Here is a 21948-nt window from a genome sequence, read left to right on the forward strand (position 1 = left end):
CTCATCTCTGCCAAGTGGGTGAAAAGCCTACGAGAAGAGTGATTTAATGCTCATTAAAATTTTCGGCTTCAATCCTAGCACGCTTTGGATTAACGCTGTTCTTGCATGCGTGTAAGTCTCGAGCACATTGTGTTTGTTTTCACGTGCCATTGCAGCTCTTGGGGGGGGGGGGGGGGAACAATAAATTGACTTCTTTGCGAGCAGAATGAACTGTGAGTGCTGTATGCTAAAATATGCCATCATTAGCCGAACCTGGCAAAATATCAATCTTACGACTATCTCTTACAGTTCCTCAGCCTTCAGAGGGCATGGAGGTTTTTAAGCCTCATGTGAACTATAAACAGGGCGGGATACCGGCTCCTGACATCACAGAGAGGACACCGCTCACTGCCTCCCTCCACATTCCTGAAGGTTGTTTTGAGAGAAGTGGAAGGAGAGCACGGCAGAGTAACAACAGAATGAATTTGTCTGGGAATCTGCAGAGTTCACAATCTTACAAAATCTACATTAGAGCAAAAAAACTAGAAGCTGCACTGTATTGTTCTGGTGAATTCACGATGCAAGTACTATAGCTGGACAAGTAAGACGCACACCAAGAGTAAACAATTTATTAAAAGAAAAACTACTGAAATCTCTCAAGAAATAAAACACTTATTGGCATATACCTGTATAAATCTTCAAGAAATAAAACATTTATTGTCATGTGTAACACAGAAAAAATTATATATATTTTAATTTTACATACAAATAAATGTTTTGCTTTAGCATAGGTCACCACTATTCAGCCAATGTGGATAAATAAATCTTACAAAATGTGCAGAAATAACCTTCCTGGAGTATAAAGGATAGAAACATACAACGGTTCTGTTTTTATTTTAATTGAATTGACTTAAACACTTATTCAGTTTAATTTCATTTTGACCATTTTAATGAAGGTCCAGATCCTCATCCTGCCCTCATCATGAAGACAGCAGTACACTGTTTCAGGACCAGTTACTGGCTGTAAAATGTGTCTGTGCACAGTTATGAGATTGTTTGATGAGCTAAATTGAATTTTTGCCCCTTTCTACAAAATAGGGCACCCTATATGGATGTACATTATACGAAGCCACCTATTTTAGAAACATACCAGCATCAATACAGGGACCATTCATATACATTACAACTTCATCTTGATTCAAAGTTTACTACTACTCACCTTTACTGACCACTGACTTTAACATATTGGAACCAGTCTAGCTATTTTCAGGTGTCTTTTAGTTGTCTTCTGCTTAGTGAAATAGCTGAGCTGTTGGTCTAGTAACTGCATTCTGGATACGTATCCATCAGTGTTCCTGTAAAAACTAGAACGCCACTTGAAGGGAACTTTTATGAAAGGACGGAACTGAACATGTTTTGCTCAAGGCTTGTATTTACATTGAGCTCTGATGCTTTGTGGCTTCGCAGATGCAAGGCTGTACACGAGGACAACTCCTGGGCAGATGTGATCAGGTGTGCTAAGCCACCACTTCAAACTCAATTAAATCCTTTAGCTGAATGATGGAAATCATGTTCCAACAGCTGGGCCACTCCTTTTCCCTTTCTTTCTCAGAGATCTCAAGAGAAGGACGGAACACTTTATTAGTATGTTGACTATCAAACCTTTCCCCATATTGCTTTAATCATAGCTAATGCTTAGCCGGTGGCCTCAGCTTCCTCAAAGTCTGTGGGAAATGTGGCGAGGCTAGAGCCAGAGAGAGATCCAGGTGCTGACCGAGAAGGCAAAACACAGGGTGGTGAGAACTGCCCCTCCTCCGTGAAACTCTGGGGCTGTGCTGCAAGGGGTGAGGGGGGGTGCTGCTTCAGATTTAATCTCAGGGGGACGCACGATCACACCCTGGATCTGGGAAGAGGGGGAAGAACAAAAATAAAGACAAACCTGATAAAATAATCTGCAATGAATGTTCTGGAGAGTCCTACTGTACATGCCCACAACAATAAAAAGCAGTCCACTGATTATAAAAGGGTTAATGTGTCCTGATGGGAGCTTGACCTTATTGCTGTGCAGCTGTTTTGTCACTTTGATGTGACACATGGGAAACGTATGTCAGGTGATTAGTCAGTCACAATTATCCCCACAATGAGACACGTAGGCTTCACCGTGGCCCATAAGGGTGTGGCTCATCAGTGTCTCATCAACCTGCAGGCTACCAGTACCACTCACCGACCACTCCTCCTGATTCCACTTTGAACAACGCACGTTCACCGGTAACTGCAGCACCATCTCGTTGAAGGCCCTCCCCCTCCTCTTCGACCACTTGAACTTGTCCATGGCCTCCGTGAAGGTGAGATTGCTGTACTTCCTGGGGCTTTTGATTATAAATGGCCAGGTCCTTTAACAGCAAGACAAATGTATTTATCAACAGATCCAGTGGTGTTTTTTAAGCAAAATAGGTATGGCATAGTGACATCACATTAAATCTAGCTGCTGAAAGGCAGGAACGTTGAATTCACAGTGGTGGACTATGCTATTAATGAAAAGCATGTTTACTTCTAAAACACATTGACAAAACTAGTATCCCCCCCCCCCCCCCCCCCCCCCCCCCAAAGTATACCTTCGGTAAGGGACATATTAATGCAGGATTCTGAAAATGCAGGGGTATCTAAAGTCATATTTAATTCCTAATTAGAAAATATGCAGAAAATAGGCTATGGCATCTCTAGCTACCGAAAACAGCATTACTGTTAGTTGACAAGCTGTTTTCAACTTGCACACTTTTTTGATTTGTAATGCTTTTGAGCATGTAAACAAATCAACCAGAACAGCTGTATCTCAACAAGGTATGGCAGAACTATATTTTGTAGCCAGTTAGCCACTAAGTTAATACTGTTTATCCATGATTTGTTATCTTGCCATGATTAGAAACCTAGCAACAATATAGCATACAGCCTGTACACTTAGAGGCTATGGATTACACTGTAGCAACCAGCAACCGAACAAGTGAATAAGCTTGGAAGGTTTGCAATGGCCTGATTAGAGCTGCCACTGGCGGCTGGTGTTTTTCCCTGTTTTATTTTTTCCCCTTCTTGCAAGCACATGTTCTTTTTTTTGGGGGGGGGGGGGGGGGGGAGAGCTTTGTTACTTAATCTGTTTAGAGCGGCTCAGCTTGACCCACACAAATCCCCTCATTCCTGCAGACGGAGCCCAGGAGTTCAGCTCCGCCCGCAGGGAGAGCAAACACACGCCATTAGCCCGGGCCCTCAGATGGTTCTCATTTCCACGTTCCTATTATCCCCGGCGTCTATGCCTCCCACGACTGCTCGCCCCTCTGGCGTGTCCCGCTGCAGCTCTCCAATGGCAGGAATGCGACTAATGTCCCGCCATCGGTACTTGACGTCAGCTTTGGGGACGAGAGGTGCTAGCATGCTAAATTAAATTGGTCTCCTGCGTTACATTATGGGATGTGGTTTCTAAATCGGTGCAAGCTGACGGAGGAGTAGACATCATCTCTTGCAAACACGTCCGGTCGTGCTAATAAGTAGTTTGTATTTTGAGTAGATGCAGAATTTCTCTTTGAAATTAGATGTTGCCTCCTTATACTTCTGTATAGTTTATATATATACATATTTCAGGATACATGATAATGGACTATGAATTTAATACAGCATTGAACAGGGGCTAATTAAATAATGGGATGTATGATCCTTGAGTAAAACTATTATATGGTTTGAAAACCATAATAATTGTTGAAAAATGGTTTCAAGCATTACTTTTTTCTCAGCTAGCTACCTCTCTTAGTTGTCTTCATTTGCATGATGCAGAAAGGCAATTTAATGTTGCCAGAACCATCGGGCTACATATTTCTTTTTGAAAGAAACTATGTGACTTAAAGAACAAGTGAATATTTGTTCTATTGTGCAACTCCAGCCACTTTGATTGTGAACGTATACAACAAAAAAACACAAGTGACTATATAATTAAAGCCCTGTGTTACAAAATTGCATTGCATATTTTGCTGGAATGCTGCTATACTAAATTAATAAATGCACTTAACACAGAGAAGCTAAAACATTCTTTGTCTTTTCTGTTATTGAATCTGTTATTGTCCTCAGCCAGGCCCCTTCGACCCCCTCCATTCCATTTTTCCCCCAACTTTTTGTTGTACTCTTATGAGATTTGAGTTACTGTCTCTTTAAAACTGTAAATGTAAGTGTAAATACTTTCAGCTGGAGACATTTCCTGCCTTAAACCACATCATTGTGTAAGCATATTTGCAATAAACACACACAAGTCTGTCCAGGGAATGTTTCTACAAGATAATGCAAGATCCCATTCAATATGCAGTCAGGACAAGCTAAGAGATGTGTGTACTGTCACTGGACAATCTGATTGCTTGCTGTGGACATACACAGAGCTGACAAGCTAGCTGGCCTTACTGAAACTACAAGTACAATTTAACGATAATACAATCATGTAAAAATAACCTGGGTCAAGAAAAAGAGAACACAAAAATCATAATCAGCTATTATGCGCACTTAGATGGTGATATGTGCCTAAATGAATCAGGCAATAACACAAGATCTGAGGATACTGGCTTCAAAGCCTGTTCCAAATGTTTCTACTCCCACTTCAAAGTGCCAACTGCAATGGTCCCACCCCTTGCTGTGTTTATCATGGAGGGCATACAGGTCTCATTTGGAACCAAACACAATTATGTCTATTCATTGCTGAAAATGTTAAATGAAGGGGCATGTAGGTGACCTGTACAAATGAAACGGCACACTCACGTGACTGGAACTTGGATTTCTTTGACTCCAATGAACTTCAGTTGCCTAGTGATTTCTGGGAGGCTCTCGCACCTAGCTAGGTTGATTCGTGGATAGTAAAGCAAGTAGGATAGACACATCTCATCCCTAGTGCTCAAACCACCCTGTAATGAGACAAAGTGACAGTGTGAGCAAAAAAAAAACAAAACTAACTGGGTCAATGAAAAGTAAGTTGAAATATGCTCGTGACAGTTAAAAGACACTTTTAAAGAAAAGCCAAAGATACTTGCCAATTGTACCGATTTAAGAAAAAACCTGGTTACATTTTTATAGAAGAACATGTTTGGAAGATCAGGAAACTTTGACCTATTTGTGTAAAAAACTACCTTCCCTTTTAATAGTTTCTGTGATTTATGGTTGGTTATATGGTGGTTTATATTCAATTTATTTACAAGTGAATGTAGAAACAAGTATAAACTAAACAATTAGTACAGCAACTCAGCCAAGAACATAGAGGACCAGTGATGCCACATGCTGGACACTATCAACACTGCATGAAGCTTGCGTGGTAACCAAAAGAAAGACTTAGAAATTGCACACAATAACTGTCAACACTGCTATTCAAGCATCCCTGAAACATTGCAATGAGACTGAAATGAATAGTCAAAAAAATGCCTGAAACAGGCATATGACTACAAATATTCTGGAGTCCTGGGCCCATGTTTGTAGGCAGACCATTCAGCCAAAGGCAGACAAGAATCAAGAGATTCAATGCCAATGAAAAGACAGTCCCTTCAACACTCCCATACAACATTTTCAGACTGTTCCTACAAGTATGTGTTTGCTCTTATTTTCTTATGTCTCCCAAAAGTGTATGAAACGAGTATCCATAAGCAACATTAATCCAATTCTTTAAAGGAAGCCAAGCCTGGCAATTTACTCTGTTAATTAAAAGTACATTCCGACTAAGTATTGACTCCTGTGAGTACTCACAAGAGGGCTGTGGAATATAATTTTGAAATGACAAACACTGTATATATATTTTGTTTTTACCAGAAAATGCTAGATTACAGAAGCTTAAACTCTACAAAAGAGTAGAATGACATATAAAAAATGGGAACATTTACTGTAAAACCCACAAAAGGGATCTTTTGTTAGAAGCCACATCTGAAGAGAGGTTTCCATCCAACAGTTTATATCTTTAACAGTTGCAAATGCAGGCTGACAGCTCAGTTTCAAAAACAGACACTGTCCAAAACCAATGGAGAAAACATTAGACATTAAAAATATGTTTTTTAAGGAAACGGTTTAAGTTGTATGAGTGAACAAAAGACAAAGTAAATCCAACATAGAGAGAAAGAGAGTGAGTGAGTGAGTGATATCATAGTCGAGATCACAGTAGATGTACTCTGATAGCTAGAGTTCTCTGCTATTACCATTGTGTCGGATAAAAAAGGAAAAATGTATTCATGTTTAAACACTTTCGTCGGTTCTTACCCAGGTCATATTACGCCTGCCTTTTGTACTATACTTGCACTCAGTGATCAGGTTGTCTCCCTGAAAATAAAGGAGCAGGAAGTTAGAGGCCCTCACCAGGAAGTCTGTATGGCAGTTCAACAAGGACATTTCATTAACTGAGAGAGGGAGACTAAGCAAATGAGAGCAGGGGAAATGCAGGTCGTGGCATCTGACTATGGGGGATTCCACGAAACATGACCACGGTTTTCTGGCAGTTATGAACTATCCTTACGCAATGAAAATACACTGCTGTACACTGAAGAATATACAGCAGTACATTGAATAATGCAGGAGATTTTTCAACTCTCAAAAATAAGTTCCAATACATGCCAATGTATTGCCATTGCTTAATGCATTCTGTTATATTCAGATATATCCCACTGAGACAAAAGTAACAATAATTGGTATTATTCAATTGAATTTAAAAATGACAACATATTGTGCATTTTAAGTTCCTTATTTCACATACAAATAGTGTCATGTCTTAGCAGTAAGTATAGTTGAAATTATATTATCAGAACACCCTTCCATTTACACACAAATATACCGTTTAGTATATCGTTTAAGCGCAGCTTCAGTGAGGCCCTTGTGCTTTTGGACCTTACTCAAATTACTGTAAACATCCAGTTGTGACATACACAGTCCTTTGGATAAATAGGTTAACTAAAAGACGGTTAGCCAATAGCATTGTTTCTATGTCAATAACAATTTTTCTATGTTGAGCCTCTTTCAATGCTGCTGAGGCTCTTTTCTATCCCATATCAGTAGCCTGAAAAATATCACTTATTATAAGCTCCCTTAAATCTTATTGGATTCGGGTACATGACACATAATTTGATAATGTGAATTATGAACGAAGAAAAACAATAATGGAAAGTATTTAAAAGAATTAAATGGCGAAAGTGCCTAAATGATTTAACATACAGTAGCTATTTTATGAAAAGTAAGCTTTCGCATGAAGCTGATTTATTTTATTTTTTTTGTCCCTTTGACAAAGCACTAACTGTACAGTCTATGAATGGACAAGCAGAGAGTACTGACAGGTAACAGCAGCCTCTCTTCTTTGAGGTACTGGAACTCCTGGAAGTTAAAGTCAAAGTCTTCATCCTGCGCCAAGGGCTGCAGCTCCTCCCCGTCCCGGAAATGTCTGGTTCTTATGGCGCGGCCAGCCAAGTGGGAGTGCATCAGGACCGCAAACACTCTGATCCCACTCGGCATTTCGTGGCCCAGGGACTAACAGAGGAGAAGGAAGACATCACAAGGTGAGCTGCAGCAAAATCACGGTCACTATCAGAATCATGTTAATCCATTTAAATTTAAGAATCAATTTAAATAGCATGACTGACCCAATTATGCGCACAGAGCCAAATACTATGATAAAAAGCCTATTTTAGTCAATTCATATTTGAGGATTTTTAAAAATCTGCCCAGTACAGGTAGATTTGCTATTGATCATTTGGAGGCTGTATTTATTGCACAACAAACATGGCATTTTGACCAATCAGCTTTAGTGTGGATGTCCATATAGTACATGTATGTCATGTCAGACCTCAAGCTCTCGTATTTGGAAATGACATTTCGCAATTTACATCAGAATGTTATTATTTTAATATTTATATATCTGGAAACAAACATGTATAGGCAACTTTACCTTATGGCTTCCTGAACACTGGAAATTCAAGGGAAAGGGTCACATGGTCTTTAAAGGAACGAAGGAGGCCCATTGTACTGTACCTCCTGGAGACACTCCTGGGTGCAGTGCCCTTCAGACATATATTCGTGAAGGCCCGGTGGGAGCATGTGGTACAAGCTGACCCAGACGCCTGTCTCAATCACTCCAGCATCGTACCGCCTCAGCTCAGGGCTGTAGAAGAGCCTGAGGCCCGAGTTGTCCATCACTCCTAGGACAGGCAGCCAAATCCAGTGTGTGAGAAGAAGACATTGCATAAGCAACAGGAATGATTTACTGTTTACAGTGGGGCCCGGGTTTGAGCCTGTAATCCCCGCATGCTACTGATGGCCTTGGGGGTCTCATATCTCTATTGTGAAAGGCTTGTTAAGCTGCATACCAGATGCAAAGACAAAATGAAGCTCTCTTAAAAACCTGAAAGTTTTTAGTGACTGGAAAAGAATTGATGACATCAGCAGTTATTACAAAATCAATCGAGCAGTTCAATAATAAAAAATTATACAAGGAGACTCGGAGTACATTTTCATGGCATGCACACGGTCTTCTATAATCTACCTTGTTGAAAGGTAGGGTTGTCATAGTGGATTTCCATCAGGACATAGACTGGATCTATTGAGGTACCAATGGAAAGGCCAACATGCTGAGGGTAGGTCAATCCCTTTAAAATAAGAAAAAAATATGCAACCACTTGATCCTGGCGCAAACAGAGTTAAAACTTGTTCACACAGTGCAATGAATGATCTATTCAAGAAAATATAAAAGCTGCATTATAATATTCCTGGTATGTCTCATAATGTACGAGCTGTATGTGCTAACCTCTCCTCCAATGGCCCAGGCAAAGACCACAGTCTCGCAGGTCAGGAAGGAGTCTGGCATGTTGGGGTGGTAACATTCATGTCCAGAATCGAGCTCACTCTCATTTAACTTGCTGTCACACTGATACAACAAAATGTGGTGTACCAGGTTTTCATGGCCCGTCTGGATCAATGGCTGGATCTAAAGGGAAAAAGACAAACTGGAAGTTATAAATAAAAACTTGTATTTATCACACCAGATATGGTCAACATTTTATTTGGAACAATTTGGGAAACACATGCGATTGGGGAATAGTATTATCCTGGTGCAGATGGCTTTGGAATGGAAATAAGTGAAGAAGCTTGTTTTTCTTTGATGGAGCCCTTCTGGCTTGAACTGAAATCCTAAATAAAACACAGTTTGTTGCCTGCTGGGTGATTGGTGATGGCGTACTGTGAGGGTTCTTTCAAGAGCAGCGGGAACTAAGACCAAAGCATGGCCTGTGACCATTTGATAAATATTTAAACATTCTTTCTTTTTTACTTTTTCTTCAGATTTACTTACACAGGACATTTTCCATGGTCGTAATGTGAATGAAAATCGCAGCGAGCCGGGTACTGCTAGTGCTGTGGGTGGCGACTTTGCGGAAAAATTCTATTTTCATCAGAGATAACACAAACTAAAGTGTTTCAAAAACAATTATACTGAGGAGGAGGTGTAACGTGTGTTTAAGACGGACCTGTTTCCATGGAAAGCCTGAATAGCTCGGCTCAGTCCATTAGCCATTAATATTAATTAGCACTACTATAACAATGGTGTGAGTTGATCCTCTCCTCGCTTGGGAAAGGTTTCATGTTTTCTGCGTGTCTGGGAGCCACAAATGTATTTCCCTGGCTGCCTGGGTTCGACCACTTTCATACCCATTGGTTGCAACCTTGCGTCACCTTGCTCACTTCGTTTTGAGAAACCTTGCATCAGTGTATGCTGGGTGTCCTTGCATTACATTACATTACAGGCATTTGGCAGACGCTCTTATCCAGAGCGACGTACAACAAAGTGTATAACCATAACCAAGAACAAGTATGACGAAACCCCTAGAGAGAAGTACCGGTCCAAGTGCAGGGAACAACCGCATAGTTCAACTTGGACCCTGAAGGTTAAACTGATTAACACTAAACTAAACCAACAACGCAGTCTATGGAAAAAATACAAGCAGTAGTTAAAAAAGTTAATGCACCTAAGTCACCTACGAATCAATGATTTGGAGTCAATCATTTAAATTTTTATATTTGATCCCAGCTCCACAAGCACAGTGCAAGTGCCTGTCTATCCAGCTGCACTGACCAATGGTAGCTAGTTCGTCCGTCTGTGTGTACTTTTGTTTCCTATGTGAAGTACAAAAAACATTACATCGGTACTCCCCCAGCCTGTTAAACTCGTAACTTAGTTGTTATTGTACTCCAGTAGGCCAGATCAGCTTTGGCAGTGGAGCTTGTGCCTAAAGAAAGGTTTCCTCCCTGCAAGTTCAATTGAAGTTCGTCTAAATAAGTATTATCTGCAGCTGTGCAATCCTGCAGATAATACTAAGATCTTGTGTCAAAAAAGGCAACGAGTGCCTCAGTTAGCGAAGACGCTTGCCAGGAGTCCACAGCACTGGAACAAAGTTGGCTTTGTCCTCAGGGTAGGGTGAGCTTAAACTGGCCAGCTGTTGCAGAAGCAGCCCTGGATGCTCACCAGATGCTAATAGGTTGTCAACTGTTATCAGTGAGAGATGCGCCTCTCTCCACTTGGCATTGCCCTCTTCTAGATCACTGAGGTGCCTGTAGTGAAGTTGAGTCGTTGCTATGCCAGTGAGCGCATATTGCAGGAGTGCAAGTGCTCCAGCTGCAGTGCTCCCTACAGAGGTGCAAGCGAGGCAGCAGTAATGTGTGACAATTACAGAATACTAAATTATAAAACTCATGTGGAACTATTGCAATTTAGTGGAGTACGTGCCTCCGCCAACTGAACAGAACTATAAGATTGTAAAAAACTGCCTTTTAGCAATTATTACTGATCATTTATTAATAGTGGCCTAATTATGTCTTTTTGTAACAGATTGACTGTTAAGAATATACCAATGGTTTATATGCAAATATAACAGTCTGAAATGTATTCGCTAATGAGTGTAATATTGTTAATATTTATCAAATTCATATTTATATCAGTGAGTGGATGGGCCTCACAGTCTGGTGTCGAATCCAGACCATTCAGGTGGCAACTGTGGCAGGCAGCCCTGCCGGGCGATGCCGGACTGGAACTGGCATCACCCGGAGGAGGAAGGTTTTTCAGTCCGCAGGTCTCCCCAATGATTCCCACTGGTCATTCGGGCAGCCTGTTGAGCGGCACAGAAAGTGTCTTCCTACGACTTATGTCTGTGTGACTGCAGTGTGAAAAAAGTGGCAGCTGACATCATATGATTTGGATGAGAGCCCTTATTTGCACTCTATTGAATCGACAGCAGAGGCTGAAATGAGCAAATACGTGACTGCAAATGTGACTGGGCATGCAAAATCTGGTGAAAGATCAACAGTGTGGATTGTGTATAGTGGTGAAGTAATAGCCATTTTACATGCTAAAGCTCTGCTGCTTTGCCTGCCCCACCCATCCTGGAGGCACTGCAGTGTGAGAACTCCTCAAATGAACTTTCCCACATGTCAATGACCATTTTCAGCCTTATTCTAAAGAAAGAAAAATACATTCACACTAAGTGCCCCACATTGTGACTTGCTGAGGAGGAGGTCAGGTCTTTCATTGATGACTGCTGGGAATGACAGCTGTGGCCACCTACTACATTGGTGGAAGGAACCAATATTGATGTAACCTCAGTAACTATAGCTGACTTACAGTAAATGCACCCTGCTCCTATCATAAGGGGAGATGAAGCACTCAGTAATATAGCCCTGAATTCAAATCAGAAATTGACCTGTATTTGCTAAAAGCTATTGCTACTACCAGACCGCTGACTGTCTGCTCTGAAAAGGCCGAGTCAACCTGTGGGATGGGGATGACAAGTTTGCAGTTCATTATTAAGTCAGATCACGTGGAGGAGGGGGGCTTTGATGCTTTGATATGTTTGTCCGACCGCAAACAGACTTAAGACATACGTCTTTTACTCTAAGCCTGAGTCTTGCTCTCTTGCCTGGCTAGGGCGTTTTCACTGCCTTTCACTGCCGCGGAATAGAGCAGCAGTCAGTTCACGGGCCGGCCTGCAAGTCTGCACTTTGCACAACCATCCACCACCCTTCGTCACCAAGGATGACGCCAAGCTCCTGGTTCAAGCTCTAGCCATCTCCCACCTGGACAACCGCAACTCCGTCCTGTCTGGGCTTCTGCAACATTCGCTCCAACCCCTTCAGCTCATTCATAACACCACAGCCTGCACATCTTCAACCTGCCAAAATCTTCCCATGTCACCCCCATACGTACAAGGCAGCTGCAGGAGCTGCACCCCAATACGTTCAGTCTCCCTTCCCTCAATATTTATGACGTCAGCATCAAAAGTGGCAAATGTTTTTACGCAATTTTTTTCATTTCTATCAAATATATTTTGTATGTAAGAACTATGTACTGTATTTTTTAAAAAGTACCTTATAATTGTTTGATTTTCAAGAATGTGGAAAGAAAATTAAAAAACGAGAAGGAAATGTGTGGTCTTTCTGACCATTACAGGGTCAGTCCCCCCACAAAAAGAGGAAAATTACACAAAAGCACTGTATGTCATCTAAAAATGTATGCGTCTGTGTTCCGCTGTGATCTAATTCTCATTATGTGACTCAAAGAGCAGATCCAAATAGCTTCCTTTATGATGCTGAAGTTCACTGAGGGCCAAAGGGAGAAGAGACAATCATACTCGTAAAATTTCTGGCTTTAGTTTAGCATCCTAAACTGGAAAGCTTTTGTTTAGAGCTTACAGTATGCTCTCTGAGCACATGCCACAGTCAAATGTGGAGTAGCCATGGCAACATGACATTCTGGCTTTTGCTCCCCTAAACTGAGGATTGAAAAATCCAAGGAAACATTGACAGTATATTGATTTGGTCTATGCTGTAATAATACCGTACTTTTTTTTAACCAACATATCCTTGACATTTATATTCAATAAATAACCATTGGTGTAGGAATGCCACAAAATATTACACAGAAGGGAAGTCACAAACCAAAATTGTGATGTTTTAGAGGTTAAACTGCATGTCTTTCCTCCAGGTTCTTTGGGAATAGATATATTTCTGGGTCTTGAACAAGCTGCACCAGTTCCCTGTAATTAAGCGCTTTTTAAAAACCACTTAATTTGAGCTAGTTATTTATATCAGATCAGAATTATACCCCAATGACGACAAATTGCTATTTTCAAAAAATAACAAAAACAGGTGTGCTTTAGAACGCAAAGTAAATAACCCACCAAGCACACATCAGACACATCAGTAATGAAAGAGCTTGAAGACCTGAGAAACGAAAGCTTACAGTTTTTTCATGAATGAGTCTTTGAACAGTCTCAGAGGTAAAGGTAGCCTTTAAGTGCATGACATGTAAAATCCTACTTGCATGTCTAATGTCTACACATTACTTTTATTACATTTTTATGTCATTTCTATGACTGAAAAAATTCAATGGTGACATAGAGGGTGACCATGTCACTACATTGTTATAGATTAAAAAAAAAAATTATACCACTATGGCTAAATGCCATATGATAGTTCTCCACATATTTGGTGGTCCTATAACCTTCCATGAAAAATACACATCTACAGTATTTCTTGTTATTGGCTGAGACATGTTCGCACAGTTGTGAGGTATTGCGGGGGTTAACAGGTTACTTACTCTAATAATGTGGTGTTTCCTCGGAACCTCTGGGATTCTAAACAACTGACACCAATAGGTTGTGTCCTTAGATGGAACTGGCACCTGTCTTGAAAGAAATGGACAATAAGTTTTGAAAGCTAACCTCAAAATGAGTGAAATCTACGTGCATCTAAAGATGGACAGTTGGAAAGAAAGATCTAATCCCAGGCCACAATCCACGATTGAAACATAGGTAACTGTCCACTTACGTTTAAATTCTTTAAGTCGAAAAAGGGAGTCTCAGAGGGGATGTTAACAGGACTCGTGGGGTTGAGCAACCGTAGGCTCTTCCTCCCCCTGTTCACACCATGGTATTTTGGTCCAGAAGGTCCAACATCGTCACTGTGGTAGGCCCATATCACCCTCACTGTGTTCTCCTGGGTATGAGTTAAGAGTCAGTAACGAATAAGACATCCTTTTTTGAAAGCTGAACAGCTGAACTGGCATTTCATCATTTGTAATGTTGTGATGGTAATGAATCCTTCATTGTGAGTACATCACATGGGCAAGCTCAAGAGAAGTAGTATACTGTGTCACTAATCAGGACTGGGTGAGCTCATTCTATTGCATAGGCACACACACACACACACATTCTGGCTTCACTGTGTATGATTCATAGTAAACCCTGTACTCCCCCCCTCCCCCCCCCCGACCACACAGACACACAAATACAGAATACAATACCGTGATGTCTTTGTCACTTTTGTCACAAGTATGGAGGGCTCTGCTGAAAGCCAGGACAGTGTGTGTATGATTTTCCATTCCATATTCCAGCTTATAGTTCTGCTCTACATCTCTGTGAACCTTCCTGTCGGGATCTGCAAAATAATCCTGTCAAAAGCAAGGAACATGCAACATAGCTGTATTGTACACTTGAAACAATATTTTACACGCACACATTTTCTGGACCGATCAGTCTTAAAGCTTTCTCCATCAATTTAATATACTGTAGTTTGTCAGTTCACGTGTCCACATAATGATAAAATGCCTATATTTCTACTGTAACTGCAGATACTGTACACAGTTTAAGTTTTGACTTGAGTTGCACTGAGCTGATTTTAACTTCAGGTTGTGTCTGGTCAGGTTTGAGTATAGTATCTGAGAATAACTCTCAACAGTTTTATTTAATTTGGCTATAATGTACACTATTTCTTGTGAAGCACGGCTTCATCTGGTAAAGGGGCAACATTGTTTGCATCAGTTTTATTTTGAATATGTCTAAAGAATATTTGCCGATTTAATTGGGCAATGGCTGCACACACTTTGAGGGACACAATGCTTGTCTGTTCTTCTGAATTAATGGAGGACATGGCAGCATTGCGATGGGATTGGATCATTCCAGAATAGGGAGAAAAAGGTGGCATAAGGGACACATCTGCCATTTATTAATGCAAAAGCCTGTAGGCATTGACAAATACAACGCAAGTCTTTTTTCTCGCTTCTGTCCATACTGAGATGTGACAAAACAGACCATCCTTTAAGTAACAAAATTGGTGTAACCTTACTAAAAATTAAAACAAGATCCTGACCTGTATTGTGTTATGTACTGAGTTTTAAGGCAGTTAAGACAAGTTTTTTCTACACTGTTAAATAGCGGTTAGCTAGCTATTAAAGTATATACTGTAACTCAACTCCGCATGATTACCTGACCTGTGTTGCCGGCAAGCTAAGCCTTATCTGAAACCGAACATTAGTCAGTCACAGATTATGATGTCTGCTGAGTTCACATTGTGTCATTCATGTAACCTCTCCAGGTCTGGTTTTCTCTGTATCCCATAACTATTTTAGGCCTCTCTGATTTCTGGTTGTTTTCCCACTGCCTTCAAGCAATCAAGGGTTACATATATTCTGAACCTAGACAAAATGATAAATCATCCCCTCCATCATCATAATGTCACCCTGTATCTCCAAATATTTGAATGTTTAAAGGGGAATTCCACCATAAAATTAACTTTTACTTGTAGAAGAGTAGCTGTCCTCCTGATTAAAATGAGCTCTCAGCCACCTCTCTACCTGTAGCGAGTAAAAAGGTATATTTGACATTCCCTCATACGAGAGCTGATATCCACATCTACGCATTTCAATAAATTATCTGACAAAAGATTCATGCTTGTCTTTTGTTCAGTCATTGCCATTTATCGTTGCTATTCAAAATGACACATCAACAGCGAAACGGAATCAACAGCGGAATAGAGACAGAAGTAGCCTATGTTGGCCTGAGAAATCAATTTTCAGTATAACCAGTTCTACATCCAATGTTTACAATGTAGGAATTTAGCCACTTCATGTGTAGTTACACTGCACAAGGTTTGGGTCAGTTACTCTACCTCAATTGACACTGTCATTCTACCACATGGACTTAAATGTTTTCAGTAAACCATATGTCAAGTCTGTGTTCTTTTTAAAACACATGCACCTGATGCTTGAGTAGTCATCACACCAAAGCCTACAGCTAAATAGCCAAATGTTTATTGTAGGCACAGGTGGTTATGTATGAATTAAAATTTCATTTGCTGCAATCGTCATACCGTCCTATTCATCAGCTGTACCTACCGGACCGAATCGCAATGCAGATTTCGGTGCTTAATTTCAGTGTCATCTTCACTAACGTTACACTCGCTCTGTCTGTCGACTCAAGTCAGTCACGGCAGGTGCCATTAGCAAGCTAGCTAATGTTAAATTCTGACAAAATGCCAAATGCAAAACTATCGAAAGTGTGGCTGTATTTTAAAGATGTTCTTTAATTTTGTCATTTGTTCATTATTTTAAAGAAGATAGACAACCGGTCCAGGCAACGTTTAGGCACGGTAGGCCTACTGTTTCAAAAGTATCGTTTTAGCACAGGCATCACCAAAATCTAAAAAATACACATCTCCAGTCATGAATTGATATTATGTGTGGTTTTAATGTGAAATGATAAACAATGCATTTCAAAAATATATATGGGTTTCCCACAAAGATCATACAGTTAGCTTCCACACAAAACAAAGATGGTGACCACAAAGTTGTTAAAAACGTGTTCTATTGGCTGAAATAGCATCATCCGCACTTCCTTACTGTATATTTCCATTTTGCCTGTGTATCCAGGTATCCTGCAATTGGCTACTTTGATCATGTGTTGTTATTGGCAGATGTAGCAAAATATCCAATGAGGAGAATGATCAGTTGCGGAACTGGAGTATTTGTGATGACAAAACTGGCAGGAGAAATAAGATGAAGGAAAATGCAAAATAACCCAAGTTTGGGACTTTATTGTGTGAACATGCAACGTTATACCTGATTTCTGTGAGTTTGCATGAGGTCAGAAGGTACAAAAGATAATGTTTTTAAGTGCTGAGCATCTGTGGTCATTGTGGTTATTTCTGTAGGAAACCCTGAAAATTGCCAAACTCTGTCCTGTATAGGTATCGGGAGTGCCCTGCCAAGTTGTAATTTGGAGGATGGCATACCTGCTATCCAAAGAGTATATCATTCTTTAACAAGCACGAAACCGTCCAGACCCGGTGGCGCACCTCCTGTGCATACAATGGTCGTCCGTGAGTGAGTGAGTGAGTGACCGACCACAATTTGCGATGCATAGCCCACGGCGGCGTCCTTCGCGGCGCCGTGGGAAAAATCGGCGTAGATGGGGGGTACTAATACTACTAATATAACAGATTCTCACTAGCATAAGGTTCCTGTTTCAACACTTGTGGCTTAGATGGGAAGGCAGACCTGCAGAAACGTTGAGCATGCGGGCAGTCAGGAAATGTCATTAGCAGTTACAATAATGGAAATCTAATGCAGTATATGACTCGCGAATCCAGTAGAACGTTGATATAATTAAGCACATTATGCTGCTAAGTCAATTAAAATATGAGGGCCAAGTGGGCCAAGAAGCGATGCAGCCAATAATGTATTTTGGAGAGAACAACATTAAAAGATAAAACTGAGTGCATTAAAAAAAATAAATAAAAAAAATTCCACGTGAATATCATTTTCAGAGGCAAACTTTAAAATCTGTAGGCTATCAGACATTTTCACATTACAGCGCCTGTCAACGTGATCTTTACGGTGAACGCGGAAAAGAATACATTAAGCGAATTGCAATTCACTTTATGTAGCCTATATTATTATAATAGCCCAAATGATCACAAATACACGACTTTACTGGAAAGACTTCAGGGTACATACCTGCAGATAGGGTTTCCCTTTCTCGACGCCTCCAATTACAATATCTGATAACGCCATAGCTCCACTGGGAGACAAACCAAATCCTATATATCCCTTTGTTTCGACTTCAGCTTCAAAAGTTATCGTACTTTCGTCGGATCTCCATCTCAGTCTGTATTTGCCATGCGCATCCAACATTGTTGAATGTCTGAACCCTGTCCTTGTAGAAAACACCTCGCAATATCTTAAAGTTCCAAAGAAAATCACCAGAGTACAGAAGTACACTCGACTGCTAGGCATATTGTACGTTTTCATACATGTAGTTTCATCGGATGAATAAAAGCTTCCGAAACCTCGTTCTAGTTGGATAGCTGGTCCCTACTGAAAGAGTGTTTGTTTGCCAATCTGTATTGAAAGCAAATTATCCAACCAAGCATAGGCAGCCGCAGAAGCACACTCTCATTATGCATCCATTGAAACTGTCGAAACTTGTGTTAGCGCTCTTTGATCTGTAAAGACACGTCCCACTCTTTAGTCAGATGTTCGTTTGAAAATACGATGTGCTTTAGAATTCCCTTCTGTTCTGTAGTGCATGCTTTGGCAGCAATTTCATGTTTTTTTTTTTTACTGAAATAAAGATTATTAACAAATATAAAAAATATAACCCTGCTCCATTTTCAGAAACATATTATAGAAATCAAGTAGTTCATAAACACATGCATACACTGAAGATCTGCTTAACTAGAGATCTGCATAGAATACTTCCAGGGTACTTAGAAACACCACTGTAGTGGCTGTGTGGTCCAGTTGTGCCCAAAGAACTCAATGAGCATACTTGTGCTTAAAATATTGCGAGGAATCTTTGGGGAATTGTATTCCCTTAAACAACTACATGACATATGCGTGGGCTAGTTTCTTTTGTAGTACAGTACATACAGTGTGGTTTTATGCATCCTTGCAGGCCACAGATTTACCCACGCATTTTTATTTTCACAGTACCTTCTTGCAATGACTTGTTGCTGTCTGTTTAAGAATCAGTAGCAAAAAAACAGAAACCTGAAAACATAGGAAATGGTTAGATACAATATGTACTATGTTGATGTACTGTGTGTGCGTGCCTACATGCGCGTTTCAGGCACCTCCTCAGTTCCATGTCTTTTGTCAAAACCAAAATCAGATGAGCCCTGGGGTGTAACTAGTTCCACCAGCATGCTGCGAGCTGAATACCTATTACTGTCTGCTGTCAAAATACACATAAAAAAGGGGAATACCAGGATTTAGTTATTTCTGGAGCATGATTCCAGTGACCTTAGCAAGAGCCTATGGATTATCCCTGTAAGAACGACCTCATGACATAAATGATCCACCACCATACAGTGCCCTCCAAAAGAATGGGAACAGTAGAGTGAAATTATTTATTTTAGTATATACTTGAGTGTTTTGTTTTGAGATTAAAAGATGAATATGAGACAAAATTAGACTTTTTTCATGGTATTTACACACGTATATGTTTTACCATTTTACAGAAACAGCTGTTTTTGTGTTGAGTCCCCCATTTTCAGCTGTGCAGAAGGAAGTTAACGGGTGACTGACTGGTGTTAACTGTAGCTCTGGTGTGTCCTTTTGCATGGATTGTTCACACAGTGCAGTGCAGTGAGTGTCTAGTTTAGGTTTTAGCCTTTGTTTTCGTCTGTGGGGATTGCATTTGAATAGCCATACACATTACATTACATTACATTTACATTTATTTAGCAGATGTACAAAAGTGCATATCATGGTCATTGGAACAACTACAAAACACAGGTTCAATAAGGTACAATACTCATTTTGTACAGTTATTTATAGCCAAGAACACAGTTCAATTCACACAGTGAACATTACTCTGACCTAACTTATGCCATACACCATCATGAAGACCACAGGACTAACTCAGTTATAAAGTTTACAAATAAACTTCGGTGTGGTTGCTTTGGCAGTTGTTTAGCCGTTACCTGATGATAAAGTTAGAGAGCTCTCTAGCATCTTAAAACTTTGCCAGTGTAACCTTTTGACCTTTACAACTTTATGGGATTATGCAGACTATCAAATAATGGCACTTAGTCACCAATTTGAGCCTTTTTTTTTGCACTTTCAAAAACAGAGAATAAAGCACCCAAATCAAACTTTGAATATCTCAGCCATTGACTGGTGTACAGAAATGGTAGGCCACTCAAAATAAAGAAATCTTCTGTGAGCCTTTGTGAATATTATAAAGTTGGAATGGCATGTCTTGCTTAACAGCTGTAGGAATTGCACTGTGCTGAAATTTGGGCAGAAAAAAAATAAAGTAATTTGCAGTAGACAACTGTCTCAATGGCAGCAATGTTTTTAAAAAGCATCTTGAAAATCATAACACCCACTGGCCCTGCCCACATAGAGATACACTACCACCCCCTGCTTCTCCACACACCTATTTGTGAATGCACATCAACATTTCTAACTACTCTTAGGGATTAAAGGGGAAAAAATCTCATAACTGAGACTATATCCCCATAAAACAATTGAGATTATTATTATGATTATTATTATTATTATTATTAGTAGTAGTAGTAGTAGCAGCAGTAATATATAAGCCTACTGTGTATGATACTTTACCCCAGAGCAAGTTTATGGGTGTGAAATATTCAGATACGCCCATTCCTTCATTTTAAAATGGCCACATATTGTGTGCATGTGTATTTGTTGTGATCTAAATGTGATAGAATAAAAACCTTTTTGCTACATTGTATAAAATGTTTTCTAAATGACCCTTGATAAAAAAGGAAAACACAAGGATGAAGTAACACAAAGTACATTTATTGGAATAAAGTGCTTTTGCATGTATCCATGAAAATTGGCTTCACCACTCTTTTCAGGCTATGCTATATCAGGTTCACATGTGGGGTGGTGCCATGCATGTACACACATGGTGCTTGTGCATTAGTCATAGTCGTTTTATGCTGGATGCAAATGAGAGCCCATGCGCCCGGTTCCTTGAGTTTTTTTAAATACCACAAACTAAACGGTTTTCCGTCAGCTCCCTTTTCATCAACACTAGCTACCCATTTAAAATGTATTATTATTATTATTACTATTATTATTATTATTATTATTATTACCGTTTTATCAATTAGTCTGGTTCTTGGTCGAACTATAAAGGCATCCATTCTCCCACATTGGCTAATATCAATTTAAAATTCTATAAAAGATAAATATATAATTTGGTTGTCAATGCGCCATTGAGTTGTTTGAAATTTATGACCTAACGTACTACCACTTTCACTACTGCAGATTTCCGGGACATACCTGGCCAACTAGCCCGCAAAATAAAGAGAAACAATGAAAAAGCTACAGGTCCAATATTCTGCTCTCGTCCTACGTTCGTTTGTACGAGTTTGCAGATAGCGAACAGTTCCAACGAAGTTCCAGACTCGTGAAATTATCAGGTGGCAGAATTGTATTACTGGGAGAAACTGACAATGTTCTAAATGACATCAATATGGATGTGGAAAGTGTAGACATTCATTACTCCGTGATCTACCAGAAGAGGTCAGTGAAGGTGCAATAATAGCATAGGGTAATATATTTAAAAGAATGAACTTAGCATGAGCGCGAGCGGAGGGCGAGCTGGATTGGTGGTTTGTTTGATCGGCATAGGCTACTGTAGATCTCGGTCTGTAACGTCTGAATAGTGCAGAAGCAGCAGTAATGGTTGTAACCCAGATTGTGTTGTGCTGAAGGTAACGTCAGTACATTACTCTAAGGATGGCGGTGTGTCACACTTTTGTGTTTCCCAGTATCAGGGAAACCACAAGCATAGCGTAATGTTGCAACATGGAGATACAGTGTCATTAATTCTCTCCAGTTTTCCCTGTAATTCTTTTAGACAGTTTGTGTATTTTTGTTGTTGTTGTCATTTTCTGTCTTCCTATGGGTATGTGACAGACAGGCTGGTGATTTCATGATCCTTTATCCATAACATATTTCCTGTTACTATATATTGTATTGATATTTTACAATTTCACTGTGAACACTGTGTTACACTTTGGACTTTGCTGTGTTGTTCGACTGAGCAGAAGACATGTCATGTACCTCCAGTTTACAGTAACTGCACTTTCAAGACAGCACAATATAAACTGGGTTCCAAA

General features: G+C 40.1%; 1 protein-coding gene and 1 long non-coding RNA gene across 2 annotated transcripts in view; one reads left to right on the forward strand and one right to left on the reverse strand.

The window, feature by feature from the left end:
• Positions 1-7416, forward strand: part of LOC118230520 — a 56110-nt gene extending 48694 nt beyond the window's left edge. The window contains exons 3-4 of the long non-coding RNA XR_004765860.1: positions 2186-2324; positions 7333-7416. This is a non-coding gene — a long non-coding RNA (uncharacterized LOC118230520). The remainder of the gene's footprint in view (positions 1-2185; positions 2325-7332) is intronic.
• On the reverse strand, positions 589-18573 carry moxd1 (monooxygenase, DBH-like 1). Its single transcript, XM_035423613.1, has 12 exons — positions 17804-18573; positions 14315-14461; positions 13840-14007; positions 13610-13693; positions 8771-8950; positions 8510-8612; positions 7999-8165; positions 7306-7497; positions 6244-6303; positions 4768-4910; positions 2204-2372; positions 589-1882 (listed from the first exon to the last, which is right to left on the reverse strand). The coding sequence occupies exons 1-12, from the start codon at positions 18095-18097 to the stop codon at positions 1724-1726; spliced, it is 1866 nt and encodes a 621-aa protein (XP_035279504.1). The 5' UTR covers positions 18098-18573; the 3' UTR covers positions 589-1723.
• Between the last annotated feature and the right edge of the window lie 3375 nt (positions 18574-21948).

The sequence above is a fragment of the Anguilla anguilla genome, chromosome 6 (assembly GCF_013347855.1).
Source record: "Anguilla anguilla isolate fAngAng1 chromosome 6, fAngAng1.pri, whole genome shotgun sequence".
Classification (NCBI taxonomy): Eukaryota; Metazoa; Chordata; class Actinopteri; order Anguilliformes; family Anguillidae; genus Anguilla; species Anguilla anguilla.